Below are 21875 nucleotides of genomic sequence, written 5' to 3'. Positions count from 1 at the left end.
GGTTACCCCTGGGCCTATCACACTGGGTATGTTTAGCCCGGAAATGAGGACACTGAGAGGAGATCTGATGGAGCAAGCTTGTATTTTGCTATTCCAGAGGATAGGACCCAAACTAATAGATTCAAGTGACAAGAAAGGAGATTCCAACTAAATTAGGATGAACTTTGACAGCAAGAGCTGTTCAACAATGAAATGGATTATCTCAGAAGTTGGTGGGCTGTCCTTCCTTGGAGGTTTTTAAAGAGAGATTGGATGGCCATCTGTCAGGGATTCTTTAGCTGTGATTCCTGCATGGCAGGGGGTTGGGCTGGATGATCCGTGGGGATCGTTCCAGCTCTTCAATTCCACGATTCTGTGATTCTATGAAAATATATCAGTAACAGTAATAATACCTATCTGCAGCACCCAGTGTTGTATTTCCGTAGTGGAAGTGGGGTATTTTGCATGCAGAAAAAGAGTTCCTCTTGAACTTTCAGAATTAGCACCTGCATTTTCCATTTTTCTCTTCCCTTCCTGTCCTAGTCCCCAAACCCATTTATTCTCCCTGCCCCATTATCCATTTTGTGTAATGTGTTTTAGATTGTTAAATCTGCAAGCAGGGACCACAGTGTTTTCATTGATTGTATGCAACCCACCCTGGGAGCTTAACTGGCTGAAATGCGGGGTACGGATTCCCTTAATCAAATGAACCAAACAAATCAAGGGAATTCATTCCTTCTGTGTTCCTGTCACCTTAAGCAGCCCAAGGTTCTTAATTCTTTTTTTTTTTTATAAAATGGGTTATTCTGTATTCAGTAAGCACTGGCTCTGCTGAATGACCAAAGAGGAAAGGGTCAGGCAAAAGCATGTTCTATCGTTTTGAGTACAAAGAGGAGGAAATAAAATATTAAAAGCTTTAATCTGATCACTATGCAGATTAATGACCTAAACTTCTGGGAATAAGTATTGACTGACTGACCATCTGCCATCAAAAATTCAAAATAGCTGACTAAGCTGAGATAATTCAGATAAATGTGGGAGTCATAAACAGCATACAAATATTGCCCTGCAGCAATGGAGCAACCACCCTCTTCCTGTGATCCATGGTTGGGGGGACATTTTACACCCCAAAGGACCTGTTTGCTCATGTACCACCTCCCAGCGGCTGCATACTGGGGTGGGTGGAGCCAGAAGCAAAAGTAGGTGGAGCAACAGATACCATTTGGTGCAGTAGGGCTACATCGAAAAGGGAGCAAGCTTGTTTTCTCCTGCTCTGGAGGGTAGGACTCAAACAAATGGCCTTACAAGAAAGGAGATTCCGCCTAAACACCAGGAAGAACTTTCTGACAGTAAGAACTGTTTGACAGTGGAACAGTCGCCTTGGGAGGTTGTGGACTCTCCTTCCTTGGAGGTTTTTAAGCAGAGGTTGGATGGCCATCTGTCATGGATGATCTAGTTGAGATCCCTGCATTGCAAGGGGTCCCTTCCAACTCTGGAGTCTACGATTCTACGAGTCTATGACTCTAGCTACACCATAGGGAGAGCCAGAGGAGGGAAGGAGGGCCAAGCATTCCCCACAAACAAAGAGCTCACCTGCCCACTTGGCCCCCATTTCTGAACTCTTGTCATTCATATGTCACCCACCTACAAATATACTTTGCCCATTCTGCGCCTGCCCATATTCTTTGTTTCTGGTGCCACCACTGAACCACACAAAGTCCTTCTACACCCCCATCTTTCCATTCGGGGCAAGTGGCATTATCATGGTTCAATCAAACTTTCCAATTAAGCAAAAACATTCAAGGGCCTGGATGGAGTCTGCAGGCTCGTTAGAGAGGGCTGCAATTGAGCCCTGGGTCTGAGGTTCCCTACTCTTGCTATAATAGCAGGGTAGTTACTCTCTGTTAACCTTCCACCCTAGACTCTACAAGCAACAAATCTAGTCCTAGCAAGCCTGGACCACCCATGGCATGCCTTGGAGGGGTGTCTCAGATGCTGATCTTATATAGTTGCTGAGCTAGGATACCTTTTGCCTCTTCTACTTTCCAGCTCTCAATATGATTGTCCTCTGTTTGTTCTCCTTTATGTTGGTCGAACCCCTGTAACTGCACAGTAGGATTTAAAACTCTTAAGGAAAAGAATTTTGGCTATATTGACCCAAGTCCAGTTAGCTTTTTGTTGGCTAAGGAGACTGATGGAATTCATCGTTCATGGTTTCTTCACTTAGTTGGGTTCATTCTATGGTCTATTCTGCAGGTACTGATGAATTATCCCCTAAATCCTTGTAAATAATGCTAGATTTATGTAGATTCCAGAGTGTGGATGGGGAAAAGATGATCAGGAAAAAAAGTTTTTCAGTTCATCGGACAATTTTTAAAATCAGTTTAATCCTACCTATAGATTAGCTAAACATTGCAGACCTTAACGTTCCAAGATAGACTGCAGGAATCGCATTTGGATACCATTGCTGGCACTGGGACATTGTTGCAACCACTATGTTCTGAATGAGAAGATGACCGATGGTCATTGCCAACCAGTGAACCTCACAATGTTCTCCTTCCTCTTTGCAGGCTGGACGAAGTTTGCTCGATTGACACGAGCTTTGACGAACAGTCGGAGTGTTCTGCAGCAGCTAACGCCTATGAACAAAGCCGAGGTGGTCCATAAACACTCACGGTTAGCTGAAGTAAGTGTCAAACAAATGCTCTCCTCTCCTAATCTGAAACTGTGTGTGTGTGTGTGTGTGTGTGTGTGTGTGTGTGTGTGTGTGTAACATTGCAGACAGAAAGAACCACCAGCCAAAGTTCAGGTATAAGCTGCAGGGCCACATTTCCTTTCCCAGGGGGAAAAGATTTCGTTGAGATGGAAGCAACACCAAGACAGAGAGAGAGAAAGCTTTGCTTGTTCTAGGATGGTGATGGAGTAGGATAGGAAGCCAGTGGAGCAAAAGGGCAAGAATGAAAAATATTTTTGCTTACTGATGATGATGGTAGTGGTGGTGGTGATAATGATTATATATATATACCATCATTAGCATTAGAAGACAGGTCCCAGCCCCAAAGATCTTACAACTTATTTATTTAGATGAAGACCTCTACCCCATCCTTCTACGTAGGAAATATATGGAGCTGCCTTATCCTGAGTCAGACCACTAGTTCATTCAGCTCAGTAATGTCTATACCGACTGGAAATGGCTTTCTAGGATTTGAGGCAAGGGACATTCCCAACGTTACCTGGAGATGCCAGGGATTGAAGTTAGAACCTTCAGCATACTCTACCACTGAGCTGCCATCTTTCCTCAAATCGGGTTTGTGGGAGTTCATGATGTAATGAGCAATAACCCATGTGGTAACACCTGTGTATCTTTTATTTTAAGGTTCTCCAGCTAGGTTCCGATATTCTTCCACAATACAAGCAAGAAGCCCCAAAGACTCCCCCACATATCATTTTACACTACTGCGCTTTCAAGACCACTTGGGACTGGGTCATCTTAATCCTCACCTTCTACACGGCCATCATGGTTCCTTACAACGTCTCCTTCAAAACCAAGCAGAACAACATTGCGTGGTTGGTTCTGGATAGCGTGGTGGATGTTATTTTCCTGGTGGACATAGTCCTAAATTTTCACACAACCTTTGTTGGACCTGGTGGAGAGGTCATCTCAGATCCCAAACTCATCAGGATGAACTACCTGAAAACCTGGTTCGTGATAGACCTTTTGTCATGTTTACCTTATGACATCATCAATGCCTTTGAGAATGTGGATGAGGTAAGCAATCTCAATCTGGTTTTGCCCGGGACTGCTTGAGGTTCTGTGGTTTATAATGTTCCAAATGTGTGTCGTGACCAAATGTTAGAGCACTTCCAGTTAAGCTAATTCTCTCACACTGAAATCAATGGGAACATATGAAGCTCACCAAATCCATAGTAGGTCGAGGTAAATGCCACAAAATAGGGAGCAAGCTTCTGGTCTGCAATGGTGTCAGTCTTAAGATGGAGTGTGGGGGGAAGATAGCAGGGTTATTAGGTGAAACTCTCTTGGGTTCACCAGTTTCTGGGGCCCATTGGAACTGGTGGGGCAGAAGGCTAGAGGTCAACAGTAGGTGTAGCCAGAGCCAAGCTTTCATCCTCATTCTCCTCTCTGCTCAGTTCTACAACGGAACCACTGAAACGAAGGAGGAGGAAGCTGACTGGTGGTGCCACCCTCTGGACTGGTTGTAAGTGGGAAAGCAGGCAGGTAGAGGCTGGTGGAAGGCAGCCTGAAATTGGTGCCCAAATGGACCACTATCCACTACCTAGGTGCCAACTAGATTTTAGGCTACACCTTGGGATGCTGGCCTGAAGAAAGATACAATGACCCAGTTTGCATGTAAAAAGGTAAAGGGTCCCCTGGCCATCTCATTTTATTGGCTAAGGGAGCCGGCGTACAGCTTCCGGGTCATGTGGCCAGCATGACTAAGCCGCTTCTGGCGAACCAGAGCAGCACACGGAAACACCATTTACCTTTCTGCCAGAGTGGTTCCTATTTATCTACTTGCACTTTGACTTGCTTTCGAACTGCAGGAGCAGGGACCGAGCAACGGGAGCTCACCCCATCGCGGGGATTCAAACTGCCAACCTTCTGATCGGCAAGTCTATTCTGATCGGCAAGTCCTAGGCTCTGTGGTTTAACCCAATGCATAGCTAAACAATGGCTTAGCACAAACAAATGGGTTCCCAGAGCAAAGACAGCAGCTGCTGCTCTATTCCTCCACTCCTCCTGCTGCTGCACATGGCTAAGCCATAATTTGGTTTAGCATTACATCTATTCCCAGGTTTGTGGGTATTCTCACTCCTGACAAGCTGTGAACTGTAGCCAAGGTTTGCTCTTGGTTTTTTAGTTTTCATGAGGAAAACAAACCATGAACTTGGTTTCAGATGTAACACTTAGCCAAACCATTGCTTAGTCCCGTGTAACATGGCAACAGCAGCACTGTTTGCTTGTTTCTGCCAAACCATAGTTTAGTGTTATTTGAAGACTGGGCCAGTGGCTGATTCCCCTTTTTAAAAAATGTAAAATCCAGCAATTCTCAAGATCTGTCAACAGAATGAAACAAGGCAGGTTCTTGGGGAGAAAGAATAGCAGAGACACTGTTAATTCTTATATTAGCAAAGCAGAATATTAATTTTAGATGGAACACCAGGTTAAACAAGACAAAAGTGGCAAAATAAGGTAGCTTTACCTGCTGGTTGGTGGGAACAGATATTCAGAATAAAGTCTGATGAAGCTTGCCTCACTCTAATATCTAAATCTGTAAATTAAAATGAAAAACTGGCAACAGCTAAAAGCCGATCAACACGAAAACAACAGCAGTCAGGCCCACAGACAAAGGCTTTTAATAAGCATATTATTTAAGCATTCATTATAACACTACAGATGTCGAGCTTGACACACGAGCAGGACAAAGAGTAAATAATATGCCAAATTAAGAAGTCTTCTTTCTAAATGAAGATGCATCATCTGCTCAACATAAGGCATTAATTCACCCAGTCAAGTAACGTTCCATTTTTAATGCCCACCCTCGAGGCCTGAGCTAAAATTTTAGCATTGCTTATCAGCACCAGATTTTGTCCATGCCGAGAAAACTTGGTCTTTCAAATAGCAGCAAGAGTCATTTTTGAAGGGTGATCAAGACATGCAACCAAGAAACAGATCCATGATGTCTCCCTCGGGAGGTGATGGACTCTCCTTCCTGGGAGGTTTTTAAGCAGACGTTGGATGGCCATCTGTCATAGACGCTTTAGCTGAGATCCCTGCATTGCAGGGGGCTGGACTAGGGATCCCTCCCAACTCTACAATTCTATGATTCTACTTCAGGCTGCAGCTGAGAATCTCAGGTCTAGGGGGACAGATCCTGGCCTTTTTATCTGGCATCTGGGTCTCTTCCCAAGCCACACCGCTTGGTGACCTCCCTCTTTGCCCTCCCTGGGTGCTTTTTCCTTCCTGGAAAGTGTCCTTGAGCTGTGACCATGGCTGGCTGCAGGATAGGGTAAGGTGTGGGGCTATACCCTGTTGCTCCACCCACTTTTCCCTCAGGTCCCACCCACCAAGGGCATACAGTGCCCTGAAAATTGACCATAGAGGAGTCTGGCCCCTCAACTGGAAAAAAGGCTCCTCCATCTTTGACGTAGGGCAGGCATGTCCAACAGGTCGATTGTGATCTACTGTTCAGTCGTGGGGGTGTTTCTGGGCAATCACAGTATTAATATAAGTGATTCTGGATGGGCTCCCCCCCAAAATAAGCTCAGTAACTCAGGGCATTCTCTTGGTGATGACAATGTGTAGATCACTGCTAGTTTTTTTTTATACTGGGAGTAGATAGCAGTTCCTTGGGAGTTGGTGATGTAGGGAATACAGTGTTGCGCTGAGGGCGAGAACCTGCACTGATCGTACCAATGACGGGGATTTCATAGTCATAGGGGGAATACCTGCAATTAACAAGGCATTTCCCTCTCAGCCCTTCACCCATTGACGCAATGTTGGATATTTCCCACCCCACCCATTGCACATAAAGTGTCTGTTTGTCAGAACAGCTCAGCATCTTAGGTCAGCATCCTACTCCCCAGAAGATTATGCCAATGGGCCATCTCTCCCGTCTATGTCCACCTTGCATAGAAGGTCGGTGGCATTGAGTTGGCTACTGTGAGAACATGATGCTGGACTAGGTGGCCCATGGGCCTGATCCAGCAGACGCTTCTTATGTTCTTATCTTGTTCTCACAATGGCCAACCAAATGCCCATGGGAAGGTCACAAGCAGGACCTGAGCTCAATGACACACGGCTCTTCCTGCAGTTTCCAGTAACTGGAATTCGAAGGCACTTACTGCATCTGGCAGTGGAAGCTGAACATAGCCATTGCATACCCTCCAACATCCCTCCAGAGAAAACAGGGGCATCCTATTCCGTTTTTATTTTTATAACCCACCCATCTGACTGGGTTGCCCCAGCCACTCTGTGTGGCTTCCAACATATATGAAAACATAATAAAACATCAAACATTTAAAAAAACTTCCCTATACAGGGCTGCCTTCAGATGTTTTCTAAAGGTTGCATAATTACTTATCTAAGCCAACAAAGCCGATTGATTGGTTGGTGGATTGTTACTTATCTCCTTGGCTCAGGAGTCGCATAACTCCATGCCCTCCAACATTTCTCTGAGGAAAATAGGGACGCCCTAAGGAAAAGAGGGACATTCTGGGATTGTATCAGAAACCAGGATGGCTTTTGTAAACCCCCTAACTGTCCCTGGAAAATAGGGACACTTGGAGAGCCTTTTATTACGATACGATACGATGATCTTTATTGTCATTTTCCCATACAGAACAACGAAATTGAAAAAAATCTACACCAGACATTCAAAAACCCACAAGCCTGCTATCCCAGCTATCCCAGCCTGGTTAGCCCCTAAAAACTCTGATACCCCATAATTAAATACAATATACTCACATAAAGACTACCTTAAAGGTAAAGGATAAAGGGACCCCTGACCATTAGATCCAGTCGTGGCCGACTCTGGGGTTGCGGCACTCATCTCGCTTTACTGGCCAAGGGAGCCGGCGTACAGCTTCCGGGTCCTGTGGCCACCATGACTAAGCCACTTCTGGCAAACCAGAGCAGCGCACGGAAACACCATTTACCTTCCCGCCGGAGCGGCACCTATTTATCTGCTTGCACTTTGACGTGCTTTCGAACTGCTAGGTTGGCAGGAGCTGGGACAGAGCGATGGGAGCTCACCCTGTCACGGGGATTCGAACTGCTGACCTTCTGATCGGCAAGCCTAGGCTCTGTGGTTTAACCCACAGTGCCACCCGTGTCCCAGTGTACCCAGACTACCTTACACTGCGTTTAAAACAAAATCGCATTTGGATAGAAACTGTTTCTCAGGCAGCTAGTCCTAGTCTTTATAACCCTGTACCTTCTTCCAGAAGGCAGAAGCTGAAAGAGATCATTTCCGGGGTGCGCACTATCCTGCACTATCTGTGCAGCTTTCTTATGACACCTGGAAGCATAGATTTGATCCAAGGTGGGAAGAGTGCACCCAATTATTCTCTCTGCAGGCTTTACAACCCTGGACATCATTGTTTTTCCCTCACCATTGTGACTAGTAGCCATTGATAGCCAATCTCCTCCATGAATTCGTCTCATTCTCTTTTCAAGCCATCTAAATTGGTGGTCATCGCTGCCTTTTGTGGAGCAAATCCCACAGTTTGACTAATATGCTGTGTGGGAAAGAGCTTCCTTTTTCTGTGCTGAAGCGGCAAATGTTCGGCTTCGTTGGATGGTGTTAGGTTTTCGTATTATGAGATACAGGGAGAGAGAGACTTCTCTCTATCCACTTCCTTCACACCTTGCATAAGACTCCACAATGGACACACAACAGTTTTATTTATTTATTTTTGCATTTGTCTATTAAGGTTCTGTCCTTCCCTTCCTCTCAGAGGAGCCTAGTACAGCAAACAATTAAACCGCAAAGCAATATAATTTGCAGGGTTTCTAAAACACAACTGAACACACAAACACACAAACAATTTTATATTTGTTCTTAATGCTGATCGTTGGTGATGGCAATGGTGACAACAACAACAAGAAGAAGTGGAACTGACTAGTTTGGAAGGCGGTGGACTCTCCTTCTTTGGAGGTTTTTAAAGAAAGTTTGAATTCCACCAGGGGTTCTTTGGCAGTGATTCTTGCATTGCAGGGACTAGATGACCCTCTGTGCCCAACTCTAAATTCCATGTTTCTATGAATAATAATAATGCATATTTGTTTTCCATTGATCTGTGGATTTTAGCCATGTCTTAGCCATAATTTTAGCCACATGACCCAGAAAAACTGTCTGTGGAGCGGAGAAACGCTGGCTCGCTCAGCCTGTAAAGCGAGATGAGCGCCACAACCTCAGAGTCATTCACGACTGGACTCTTAACTGTCAGGGGTCCCTTTACCTTGACCTTTAGGGAATGGCAACCCTTTCGCTAAGTGCCGCAGTGGCAAATGGAGCTATCATATCTTTGGAAGGAAATTTAGGTCAACACACTTTTGAAGACTCCTCACTATCTGGTGCACAATGTTTTCTAGCTATAGAGAAATGGAGAATCGTGGCTCCGTCGTATGGAGGAAATGGGATTTGAGTACAGTACTTAGATTCAGAAGGGAAGTTCTGCAGTGATTTTGATGCCAGCAAGGAGATGTAGGTTTACCTGCCAGAAGATGCTGAGACAAGAAGATAATAGAGAGCTTAGAGGAATTTGGACGATCCGACAAGTACTGCAAACAGTACAAGGAGGAGGAAAAAAACAAATCCACATAGCAATGGAGAGCTACATTGACATGGTAAATGAGAGATTAGGCGTAAGACAGAAGAACTATGAGGAAGACAGCAGAACTGCATGGATGAATATTTTCACAGAAATGATGCGTGGTGCCAAATGCAGAGAGGAGCATTTCTCTTGCTTCCTAATGACCAGTAGTGGACAGACGATGTTCTGGAAAAGGGCACAGCCCTACCATGCAATGAAGTGGATCAGGCTGCTTCAGGAGGCAGAATTCAGAGGGCTAGGAGAAGGAAGAAATTGATGCCTAAATGTTGCTGCAATGTTTAAAAGTATCACCTCAAACATAAGGGGGGGGGGAAACAGGTGCTGCTCTTGAGGTAGCAAAGCGTCTTGGGTACAAAGTTCTGGAGGAAGCTGAAAATAATTGCTCAGCAGCTTTTGATGACTAGAAGAGTTTTTGTTAAAGAGCCTTGATGGCTCGTGGTTCCTAGCTGTTACATATATGCTTGACCGGGATGAGGGTGGCGACTGGAGAGAAAAAGCTGAATGTTGAAATGTATCAGAAAAGAAGACCTAGTCTAGTCAAAGGTCTTCCCTGTCATAGAGGCAGGGTGTGTGGGAATGTTTAGGAATGCGGGGGAGGATATATTGTCTAAGATAGGATATATTGTCTAAGGAGGATATATTGTCTAAGATATCTGTAATGGTTCTAGGGGTTGCTCGTGCGTAAATCGGCGCCACACCTGGCTGGGTTGCCTGAGTGAACCCTTTCTGTCTGGACAGCCACTCACTCGTGGCTGTCTCAACCGCTGGCAGAATCCGTCAGTGGGCGTTTCTTGAACTTCTTCCAGCAAAGAAGCTCTTTGACGCCTAGTCTCCGCCTAGCCTCCCTGCGCGGAAGCCTTCTGCGCAGGGAGGGTGTGGGCAGCGGAGGACCCGTGCTCTCCCCGCTGGTCCCCGGCGAGGAGTCATGGAGCCACCTCGCCGATTCCCCCATCTGCCCCCCTTCTCCACTGGTGCTACGCTGATTTCCTTCCCCAGAAGATGTGCTGCTTTCTCTCCCTCCCAGGACGCTCTCCGGAATCCCTCTGGAGCCCTCCCTCTCCCTCTGGCTCCGATGGCAGTTCCCTGACAATATCCTATCCCAACTTGTCTTTATAAGTTCCACAAAATCAGCAGAGTTAATATTCCCCCTTTTTAAACACACACACAGCATATAGCTTGCTCAGACTCGTTAGAGTCTCTGTAAACATTTCCTGGTATTTTCCCTGTTTAATCCCTCCTAAAATAAGATGCTACACAGTCTTCTGTAAAGTATAAAAGGTTTACTCACAAGTAAGCATCTGTTCACACAAAGGTTCCCAGAAGGCAGACTTAAAAGGTTAGAATAAAAAAATTCCTTCCAGTAGCACCTTAAAGACCAGCTAAGTTAGTTCTTGGTATCAGCTTTCGTGTGCATGCACACTTCTTCAGATACACTGAAACAGAAGTTGCCAGATCCTTCTATATAGTGAGAAGGTGGGGAGGGGTATTACTCAGAAGGGTAGAACATAGTTTAAATGTGGTGACTATCTCCTTATGGGAGAAAGCCCCGCTATTCTTCTCTTGGCCTGGAGCCAAGGTTGCATTTTAGTAGTGCTGTCATTAAGATGGCATCGATAGAGACTAGATGGTCGCCAGCCTGTGGTTCTGGTTCTTTTTACTTCAGGAGAGGCCACGCCCATCTCAAGTTACACATAGGAAGTTTTGTCTCAGTCGTGGAAAGCAGGAAGTTCTGGCTGGAGGACTGAGACAACCTTCATGTCTACTCTAGCAATGTTGTGTTTGACTGCACCTGATTCTTAAATCCCACAGTGTGTACCTCCACAAACAAAGGTGGGTTAAAAGGATCCCAGACTACATACTTGATCCTTTAGGGGGAGTGCAGTCCCACCCAGAAAAGGTTGAATATCACATCTTTCTATAAAGCACCCAACTATCTGAAAATACACCTTATCCCATACTACCTGCCCGTGCATTAAGATCAGAAGATGAGGTCTACTTGGTTGTCCAAGCAGATACAAGATTTGGAAGCCCAGAGAAGGGCCTTTTCAGTGGTGGCCCCCTGCATGTGGCACTCCCTCCCTACTGAGGTGTGTCTGGCCCTGTCTCCTTATACCCATTAGGCAGCTGGTTAAGGCTCACCCTTTCTGCTGGGCATTAGTAGGAGGAAACATCTGATTAAACAAATGGATTTGTTTCGGCTGCTGGTACTGGTAATTGCTATTTGGAGATTTGTTATGCAAATGCTATTTTAAGGATTGTGCTATTCCTTGATTGTGTGTATTCCTTTTATCTGATTTGCCTTTTTTTTTTTTTTTTTTGCAAACCACCCTGTCACTTGTGCAAAAGGCACAAGTAATCGAAATAAATGAATCCAAAGCTGGCCCTATCGTTAGACAGAGTGAGGCTGGTGCCTTTGGAACCCGATTTTTTTGGGGGGGGGTCTTGTGAAAGGGCTAGTTATTTAATTTATCATCATTGCATTTTTACTGCCGGGGAATGGTGGAGTGACTTGTGGGATTATCTGCCTCAGGTGCCAAAATAACTTGATTGGCCTTGGACATTACGTATCTTGACTGTTTGTGTGTGTGTATTTGTTGCTTTGCTGAAGGCAGCAAAATGTATTGGGCAAGCCCTGGCTTCCTCGGCTGGTTGTCTGAAGGAAGTTTCTGCTTGCCACCAGGTGAACAGCAACTAATGACACCTGGTTAGGATACAGGAGACCAGTTCTCAGGGAAACTGGCTTCTGTTGCTGATTTGATGGATGTGCATGTAGCTTGCTTCATTTCCTCAGCAGCAGCTCAGAAGACCTCAGTGTATTAATGTTCCCTGTGAAAACCATGACAAGCCTTGCAAATGGAAAACCAACACAATTAGCTCTGAAGTACTCCCATTTCCTATAGCTTAAGCCCTTGACTGGAAAGTTTATGAGCATTGATTCCTGTATGCTATAGCAAAGGGCAATGAATTCTGAGTGGAATAAATATATATGCCATGGACGGAGAACCTGCGGTTCTCCAGGTGTTGCTGAACTCCAGCTCCCACCATTCCTGATCATAGACCATGCTGGCTGATGGGAGTTGGGCTCCAGCAATGTCTCCAGAAGCTCCTTTTATTGTGGTACATAAAGATGTGGTACATCGTAGGAAGTGGCCTCACACCCAGTCTGACCATTAGTCCTTCTAGCTCAGGGTTCAGCAAAGTTTTTCAGCAGGGGGCCGGTCCATTGTCCCTCAGACCTTGTGGTGGGCCGGACTATATTTTGAAAAATATATATGAATGAATTCCTATGCCCCACAAATAACCCAGAGATGCATTTTAAATAAAAGGACACATTCTACTCATGTAAAAACACGCTGATTCCCAGACTGTCCATGGGCCAGATTTAGAAGGCGATTGGGCCGGATCTGACCCCCGGGCCTTAGTTTGCTTACCCATGTTCTAAATATTGCCTACACAGAGGCAGTAGCTTTCCAGGTCTTCAGACAGTTCCCCCAGTCTTACTAGGAGATGCTAGGGATTGAACCAGAAATGCTCTGCATGCAAACAGATGTTCTACCACTGAGCTACATCCCTTCCTTGAATTTCAGCAGATGCAACTTTTCCTGTAAGTGGGACCAACACCCCCTTGCCTTCATCACTATGACACAGGAGCCTCTCTCATTCTGAGACTGAATCTGTGGCTTCCTTAACTCTAAAAACAAAGTGGAACAATCTAGTGAAAGAGGCACCGTTCCCAGTGATGTGTGTCTTCTGATTTCATGCAACTCTTAATGCCGTTGGGTGTTCAGAAGTCTACGATCTGCCAGTGCTAAGCTGGTGTGGGGTGGAGAATACTTAAAAAGATGGGATGGGATGAATATTCTATGGAGAGCCGGAGGGAAAGGAAAATTTAGTTTGTACAAGTTGCTCTTAGGCAATCCCCCAGAGAGAGACCGCAAAAAGTTTGCAGAGGTAGCCTGGGGGTGAAACAAGCCTGAAGCATTTGTTTAGAGTTTCCCAGTTTATGTAAGATTTATAACCGAGCATTTAATCTATAGGATATTTAATTTGAATTACCCTTCTCAGACACTTCCCTCCCTCAAATGCACTGTATATGTTAATGGGGAAACAGATGTTGGTTGCACAATATTTAATTTCAAATCCTATGTGAGAGAGACATGCTAACAACTGGCGGCTTTAAATTGAAGGCTCATTTGGCCTCTGAAATGTCACAGGGGAGCACTGTTGATCCCTCGTTTCCCCTCGGTATTGGGCCACGAGGAGTGGTGTGGCGGCAGAAAAGAGAAGGGAGTTTTGCTCAGGAAACAAGGGAAATGAAGTAATCCTTTTGGACGCCGGCTTAGAAGAAAGCTGACGGCAGCAAAGCTGATTTGTAACATTTGCTGCTGTACACAGCAGGGAATTGGTAGAGGAGGAAAACGGCATAATGCTTGGAGCATCTCCAGAATGGTAATCAAGAGGCAGTATGGGAAGAAGAGGGGGAGACAGGGAATAATCCACATTGCAGTGTGCAAAGGGATTCCGCGCTGCTGAATGAGCTGCTGTGAAGTTAGGGCAGAGGACCTCTTGTTGCCATTGGCTGAGCAGCTCAGGGCCTCAGAGAGAGCAGGGCAGGAAGGAAGAAAGAGTAGGGTAGGAAAAAACGGGGAGAGTGAAGTCAATGGAAGGAAAGGCAAGGAGAGGGCCAAAGAAGACAAAAGTCCTGGGAATGCAGGAAGCCCAGGAAAGGGGGGTTGGGGCAAAGAGAGGAACAAAGGCTGGAAGGTGAAGTTTGTAAGGGAAAGGAAGACTCGGAAGAAGAAAGGGGAGCTCAAAATCATATAGTCAAAGTCTCCTGGTCTTCTCAGTCATTGGTGAAAAATGGTTGAAGGGAAAAGACGCTGGATACTTTTTCTGGTGCAGCACTGCTACTTCTGCCACTGGTGTGATGTGCTGCTTGTAGTGAGAAAAAGCTTGCTGCCATATTTTCAACCAACCGTATGGCATTAAACAATAATCTAGGCTGGATATGAGCAACGCAACAGCAAAGTGTTCCTTCTCCTAGAAGGGACCTCCCGACTGCCCACTGAATTCATGGGACATTCAGTTTTTCTGCTCCCATCTAAGCAGATGCTTCTGTGCTCCGCATGTACTGGAGATTCCCTGGTACTAAAGTATCAATTGAACACTAGAGCAGCCCAAATGAACCACACGACAATGGAGAGCAGCGCTCATGGTGCAGCACTCAATCTACTTAAATTGCTGCATCACAGCAGTAATACCCAAAGTGAGCTCAAGTCTCCCAGCTATATGTAAATTCTGGCTTTGAGATCACATTGCTCATTCCTTAGGCTGGCCCCAAATTTGGCTTTCCAAAGGAAGGCCACTAGAGCTTTGTAGCAGCGGTGCATTTATAAGCATAAGTGCACTTAATCATTTACCTTGAAATGAAATCTCTCTGAATGAAGAGGGGGGATCCTTGAATATGTATGCTGCTAACATTAACACCAGAAAAGAAGGATTAAAGAGCTCATGGGGCTTTAGGGGCTAAGCTCTTTATAAGTCGCTCAACTTGAAATGTCTCTCTCTGTGGGTTCATTTGCTTGCAGAATTCCCACCCGCTTATGATTTACGGCTCTCGGCAGTCATGAGGGTTTGCACAGGAAACAGTGTCCAGTCACAAGTCCAAACTAAGCAGAGAACTTTCAGGACCTTGGAGAGCTCCAAGGGGCCCTGCTAAGAGAAGTTGTCCCTGCAGGGAGCCAGAGCCAACAGAGTCTGAACTGGCAGTGACAGACCAGGAATGAAACCTTGGGGTCTTAATAGGCAGCTCAACAAAGATGTTGACCCACTGTGCAGCAGCTGTGAAAAGGGCACATTCCATGCTAGGAGAGGAACTGAAAATAAAACTGTCAATATCATAATGCCATTATACAAAGCTATGGTGTGGCTGCACTGGGAATACTGTGTGTACTGTGTACAGTTCTGGTTGCCTCATCTCAAAAGGGATATTGCAGAGTTAGAAAAGGTTCAGAAAAGGACAACCAAAATGATCAAGGGGAAAGGTAACAACATCTGGGGCTTTTTAGTTTAGAGAAAATGCAAGTGAGGGGAGACATGATAGAGTTCCCTCTCTCAGAACCCTGGAAGTCACTGGCACTAAAAGGTCACAGATCTACATAGGGATCGTAGAATTGTAGAGTTGGAAGGGACCCCAAGAATCATCTAGTTCCAACTCCCTGCCATGCAGGAATATGTAGCTGTCCCTTACGGGGATCAAACCTGTAACCTTGATGTTATCAGCACCATGCTCTAACAAACTGAGCTATCCTACTGCCAAAGAGAATTAGGCAAATTCATGGATGATAAGGCCATCAATGGCTACTAAGCATGGTGGCTTTGTTCTGCTCTCACAGTCTCAGTATGCTCTGACTACTAGCTGCTGGGAGTTGCAATTGGGAAGAATGCTGTTAGGCTCCTACTTGTGGGCTTCCTCCACAGGCACCTGGGGTGGCCACTGTGAGAACAGGATGCTGAATTAGGTGGGCCTGTGGCCTGATTCAGCAAGCTCTCGTTAGGTTCTTATGAAGCCTTATGTAGGCCAATCAGGCCTGAAGTGGGGGTCGGCTTTGCCTTAGAGCATCTGGCTGGCTACTTAAAGATCCCTTGAGTTATTTCATAACCTTTGGGGGGGGAACAGAGGTTCTGTAGGAGACACATTCTCTGAGTTGGAGGGTGTTGGCAGGGCTGTGTCTCTAGCTGGGATGGCTCCAAATGAAGTAGTCTGAAAGTCGTCCTCATCTGAGTCTTCTGCTGCTCATGGCAAGTTTCCCAGGTGGCCTCTTAGCTGATAATCTCTAGCTTAATGTACTGGGATGAAAAGTAGCAAAATGTGTGAGACCTTTTTTTAAAGAAGAAGAAGAAACATTGCAGGCAAATAAAGGAGCTTCAGTTTGACTCCTGTACTGAAATAAACTCCAGTGTTTTACAGGTTTGTAATATAATTATCCAAGATTTTGACTAGACTGATTCGATAATGATGTGTAGAAAAGGGCAATTTAAACTTGGCATGGGAAGAAGGAACACTTGCCTCGTTGCTTCCTGCTAAATGAAACATCTTCAGCTGTTGAATCTCTCCCCCTTTTTTTGCTGTGGAATTCTTTTGCTGGAGCGCTCCTGCAGTGAGTCAGTAATGATTCTGAATGCAAGAGCTAGTTATTTATAATTTAGACTGTAATTAATTATGAGCCCGTGGCTCCCTCTCCTTTCACGTACAACTTCCAGCATAAGGCATATGGTCACTTAAAGATGAAAGAACAACAGCATCGAAGGGGGAAAAAACAAAACACTTCTGTAAAGCAATTGCATGTGGTTGATGCCATTCAGCAATCGCCATGATAGCTAATTAGTCTTCAGTGGCTAGACATATGTTCAGTTGAGAATCATGTAGGAAGGCAAGATTATGTGATCTGACCATCTTTAGTTATTCAGAATCTCAGAAGAACATGGGAAGATCCCCACTCTTTCAGAACCACAGTCTTATAGAAACAAATGAAATCAACTTGTCACTTTTAAAGCACCACTAACTCAAGCTCCATGGAGGTCAAGTGGGTGGAAGCCCAAGCAAATCTTTACGTTGCTGAGTTTTTCCATGCCGGGGCTAAGTTTTGCATTCCTGGTGGCTCAAAATATTCTACATAAATATTAGAGGAAGATTACAGGTCTTCTTCAGCAGAAAGTACAAAATCCAGTCTTTGTTCTTGGCAGCAGAATAGTTCATGTTTCTGTTCATTTTTAGTCAGTGTCCTGGGCATTAATTAGCATTCATACAGAACTAAGCAAACAATCCACAATGGGAGTTTTTTTAATTCCCTGGGGACCAATTGGGAAGCTCACATGTTCCTAAGGCAAACAAAGAAAGGAAGAAAGCTATGCAGATTCAGAGCTTTCTCAAATCAACTGGCCAACAGTATAAGCAAAGTCTTTTCTAACAAGCCCTGCTTACTGTTCCCCTATCATCTGCTTCCAAAATAGCTCAGCAGCAAAGCATCTATTTTGTATGTGGCAGGTCCCAAGTTCAATCCCAACATCTCCAGAGAAAACGAAAACAAAATCTTCGTGGTCCTATCAGAGTAGACTGAGGAAGGAAGGACCTACCAATATTGGTTTTCTCATGGCTCCCAATTCACATTTCTGCAACAATATGCATTTTTTTTCACCACAGTAAAAAGCTCACATGAAAATTATTTAGCATTTTTGTGTGAATATCTCCTCATAAACTTTTTTTTTGTCTGCAGTTTTGACTAAAGCACACATTTTTGCAAGCAATTTCCTCTAATGTGATGAATGTCTAATGTTGTGTTTTAATTGTTTTAGCCCACCCTGGGATCTTAGAGTGAAACAAAAATGATAAGAGAATCATAGAATCATAGAATTGTAGAGTTGGAAGTGTCCCCAAGTATCATCGAATCCACACACACACACACAAACACACACACACACACACACACACACACACACACCCCCTTCATTCTGGAATCTCAGCTAAAGCATCCATGACAGATGGCCAAACAACCTCTGCTTAAAAACTCCCAAGAAAGGATAATTGCATAATATGGAGCTAATTGCATAAGTACGGTAATTATTGTATGTTGATTTCACTAACACATTCATTTTTGTGCACAATTTCCTCTAATATACGTATTTCTGTAAACACTGCTCGATTAGAGAACTGCATTGCAAAATTCAATGATGTGTGAATTTCAGAGGAAGGCTATGTTTCAGTTCTTGTGTTGTTTCAGAAAGTGTGGGTTTAAAAGATTTGCCTGTGAATGTGAACTGAATCGAATCTCTCCCCCACCCCTACTTCCAGATGCCTCAGTGTTCAGCGTAAACAAGAGCACGTGGTGTTTGTCATTTTGCAAGTGAGTAAAGCTTTCCCTCCTTCCTTCCCAGGGTATCAGCAGTCTCTTCAGTTCCTTAAAAGTGGTGCGTCTCCTGCGACTGGGCCGCGTGGCCAGGAAGTTGGACCATTACCTGGAATATGGTGCTGCGGTTTTGGTGCTGCTGGTCTGTGTCTTTGGACTAGTAGCCCATTGGCTTGCTTGTATATGGTACAGCATCGGGGACTACGAGGTCATCGATGAGATCACCAATACCCTCAAGAAGGACAGCTGGCTCTGCCAATTGGCGGAGAGCATTGGAGCGCCATATCGGTACAACTCTACGGGATCAGGGCAGTGGGAAGGAGGACCCAGTAAAGACTCGCTTTATATCACTTCCCTCTACTTTACCATGACAAGCCTTACCACAATAGGATTCGGGAACATAGCTCCGACCACCGATGGAGAGAAGATCTTCTCAGTGGCCATGATGATGGTGGGCTGTAAGTAGGATGGTCACTTTCCCCCTCTTTGTATTTCTCATAATTGGTTTTCCTTACGGGTTCTCTTTTTGCATGGGACTGGTGCATCGTCGCAACTGAATCACGGAAGCTGGGCTCCTAGCATTAGCACCGAGTGGTCGGGAGTTTGGTCTGTAGAACTTCCTGGCAGTAAGAGCTGTTCGACAGTGGAATTTGCTGCCAAGGAGTGTGGTGGAGTCTCCTACTTTGGAAGTCTTTAAGCAGAGGCTTGACAACCATATGTCAGGAGTGCTCTGATGGTGTTTCCTGCTTGGCAGGGGGTTGGACTCGATGGCCCTTGTGGTCTCTTCCAACTCTATGATTCTATGATTCTATGTTTGACTCAGTTTTTGGGTAGGGAAGCTGTTCTGGAGGTCTAATCTGTGGAAGACCTACATTTTGGGGGCTCTGAAGTTTGATTTGTGCTGGGGGCCTCTTCTCAACCAGCAATGAGGTCTGGGTAACCACTGCTATCTTCTTCAATGGTAGATCAGCACTTAAAAAACAAACAAACTACTAAATCTCAGCTTTTGCTTAATCTTGCTGTACTGTGACACACCACTACTGACTCTCAAACTTTGGGACTGTTGAAATACATGCAACAACAACAACAAAAAAAAATGATCAATTTAAGTTGTGCCACTCAAATTGGGTCTACGTTTTTAAGCAATGTGGACTGAAGTTGCTTCTGGGGCCCCTCCAAGATTAGTGGCCCTGTAGCTTAATTAGTTTCAAAGCATCTCTGCCCCTGTCAATGTAGACAATACAAAAACACCAACGGCCTAGCTTTTGTATAAGGCTGATTACTAAGGGAGAGGTTGTCCTCAGTGCTAGGATGAGCTTTGAAGGTCTTAGATCCAAGAGGAGGGACCAAGAACTGGGTTAGGCCTTGTCCTCTGGTGTGACAGGAGGCTAAGAATGCTCTGAGGGTTGTGGTCTTGTGGAGGGAAGAGAACAGGAGAATAGCTCAAAGTCCTCTCCCTAGTGCAACTGGTCGGTTGGATAGCACCTCCCATCCTGTTTATACAACCACAGCCAAGTTGCAGCATCAGTGCATCTCTCTAGCCCTGTGGCTCCCCAACCTTTTAGAGCCACTTTCCCCTTGGTCCCATAAACATATCCCCATTGCCTGCTACTCTATGAAAAGCATTATTCAGAATAGTGGTTTCCATGACCCACTAAAAAGGATAATAACACAATGAAATTCAGAACAGCAATGATTAATTGCACATTTATTCAAAACCCAATTAAGACTGTTTAGCTTAATTAATTCAACAAAGCTCTTGAGCTGGATGCAGTGATAACAGGTTTTCAAACTCTGATACTCATTTACCCCTCTGGCACCCATCCCATCTCTGTCCCCTTGCCTCTTAGTGCCCCACTAGGAAATCTCCCGCACTGGGGTCTCTACCACCTACTTTGGGAACTATTGATCGAGCCAATTATTTTATTTCATCTGCTCTTAAAATGTCTTCACTGGTTTAAAATGGCGCACCATGACCCAGCTCATCGAAGGTCCAGCTGAAATTATTTTGATGGCTTGGAAATGACGTTGGTGTCGGAGGAGTTCCAGTGAGTTTTCAAGAAATGGGCAAAGGCTTTGCTGCTTGGGCTGGGTTTGCGAAGGCGACATCTATTTTTATCAGCTAAGAATGGAATCCCATGTTGTCACCATGGGAGCTGGAGGCAAGTGAGACAGTTTCTAGACACAATAGATTGTAGGGGTTCTTCCCCTCCCTGCTTTCATTTTTACTGCAGATCTGCAGCTCCTCTTAGAGCATTCTTAAAGCTGACAGGACAAAGGAGACTTATTTCTTCTTCTGTGTGCTCTCAACGCAGCAGCGATTCCGCTGGATGAGACTCTTCAAACCATAGTATAGCTTTGAGTGGCTGGGAAATGCTGTCGCAAGGTTGTGTGGATGGATGTAAGGCATGCTGATAGGATTCAGGAAGGAGCAGTTTCACAATTTTAACTGCTTGATGTGTCGCAATGCCTTGCATAGTTTAGGGAAAAGGCAAGCAAGAGATGACGTGAAAGAGGGGTCTGGAATTATGCATGGTGTCGAGAGACGTTTATTATCTCCCCCTCTCTCAACTCAGGGACATCCAGTGAAGGTGAATGTTAGATGATTCAGGACAGACAAAGCGATGGTTAATCAGATGGGTCCCTAGCTTGATCCAGCAGGATTTTCTTATGCTCTGATGTTCTCATGCTTTGTATCCAGGCAGAACATCTTGTGACACATTAAGCCCAAATCAGTCCATAAGCCATGTGGCATGCTCCGTCTCGTACCCCTTGTCCTGTGTGTGAACAGGGAGTGCATATCAATATGACTTCTCCACCCCACGAAGAGGTTGTGGTTGTTAACGAAAGGATCTTGGGTCTTTGAGCTGGGGAAACTGTGTGAGACCTTGGAGAGCTGCTGTCAGCCTAAGCAGACAATATCAGGCTGGTTGGACTGATGGCATGGCTTGGTACAAGCCAGCTCTGTCTGCTATAGAGCATGTGGCTTGGGTACAGGAGGTTCCATGTTTACTCCCCACCATCTCCAGTTTAAGGGGGGATCTGTAATGGGGAATAGACGAGTTCAAGGAGGATCTCAGTGGTTGCCTAGTCATGATGGCTATGGTCTAGATCCAGAATCAGGGGTAGCATGCCAGTTGAAAACCCATTGTTGAAGAACAACAATGGCTGAAGGATCTGCTTGTGGGCTTCCCATCTGTCATCTGGCTGGCCAACTGGGGGAAGCAGGATGCTGAATTAGATGGGTCTCTGGTCTCTGGTAAAGCAGGGCTTTAAAGGTAAAGGTAAAGGGACCCCTGACCATTAGGTCCAGTCGTGACCGACTCTGGGGTTGCGGCGCTCATCTCGCTTTATTGGCCAAGGGAGCCGGTGTACAGCTTCCAGGTCATGTGGCTAGCATGACTAAGCCGCTTCTGGCGAACCAGAGCAGCGCACGGAAATGCCGTTGACCTTCCTGCCGGAGCGGTACCTATTTATCTACTTGCACTTTGATGTGCTTTCGAACTGCTAGGTTGGCAGGAGCAGGGACCGAGCAACGGGAGCTCACCCCGTCACGTAGATTTGAACCGCTGACCTTCTGATCGGCAAGTCCTAGGCTCTGTGGTTTAACCCACAGCCCCACCCGCGTCCCTG

At 45.4% G+C, this 21875-nt stretch overlaps 1 protein-coding gene across 1 annotated transcript in view; it reads left to right on the top strand.

The window, feature by feature from the left end:
* The window catches only part of KCNH5 (potassium voltage-gated channel subfamily H member 5), a 186220-nt gene that overhangs the window by 42290 nt on the left and 122055 nt on the right, over window positions 1-21875 (top strand). Inside the window, exons 5-7 of the mRNA XM_081191559.1 lie at window positions 2550-2665; window positions 3356-3748; window positions 18271-18700. Coding sequence (XP_081047685.1) covers window positions 2550-2665; window positions 3356-3748; window positions 18271-18700 — 939 coding nt within the window. The remainder of the gene's footprint in view (window positions 1-2549; window positions 2666-3355; window positions 3749-18270; window positions 18701-21875) is intronic.

The sequence above is a fragment of the Podarcis bocagei genome (assembly GCF_964188305.1).
Source record: "Podarcis bocagei genome assembly, chromosome: 1".
Taxonomy (NCBI): domain Eukaryota; kingdom Metazoa; phylum Chordata; class Lepidosauria; order Squamata; family Lacertidae; genus Podarcis; species Podarcis bocagei.
Note: the sequence above shows the minus strand (reverse complement) of the source record. Positions and strands in the feature narration are given on the sequence as shown.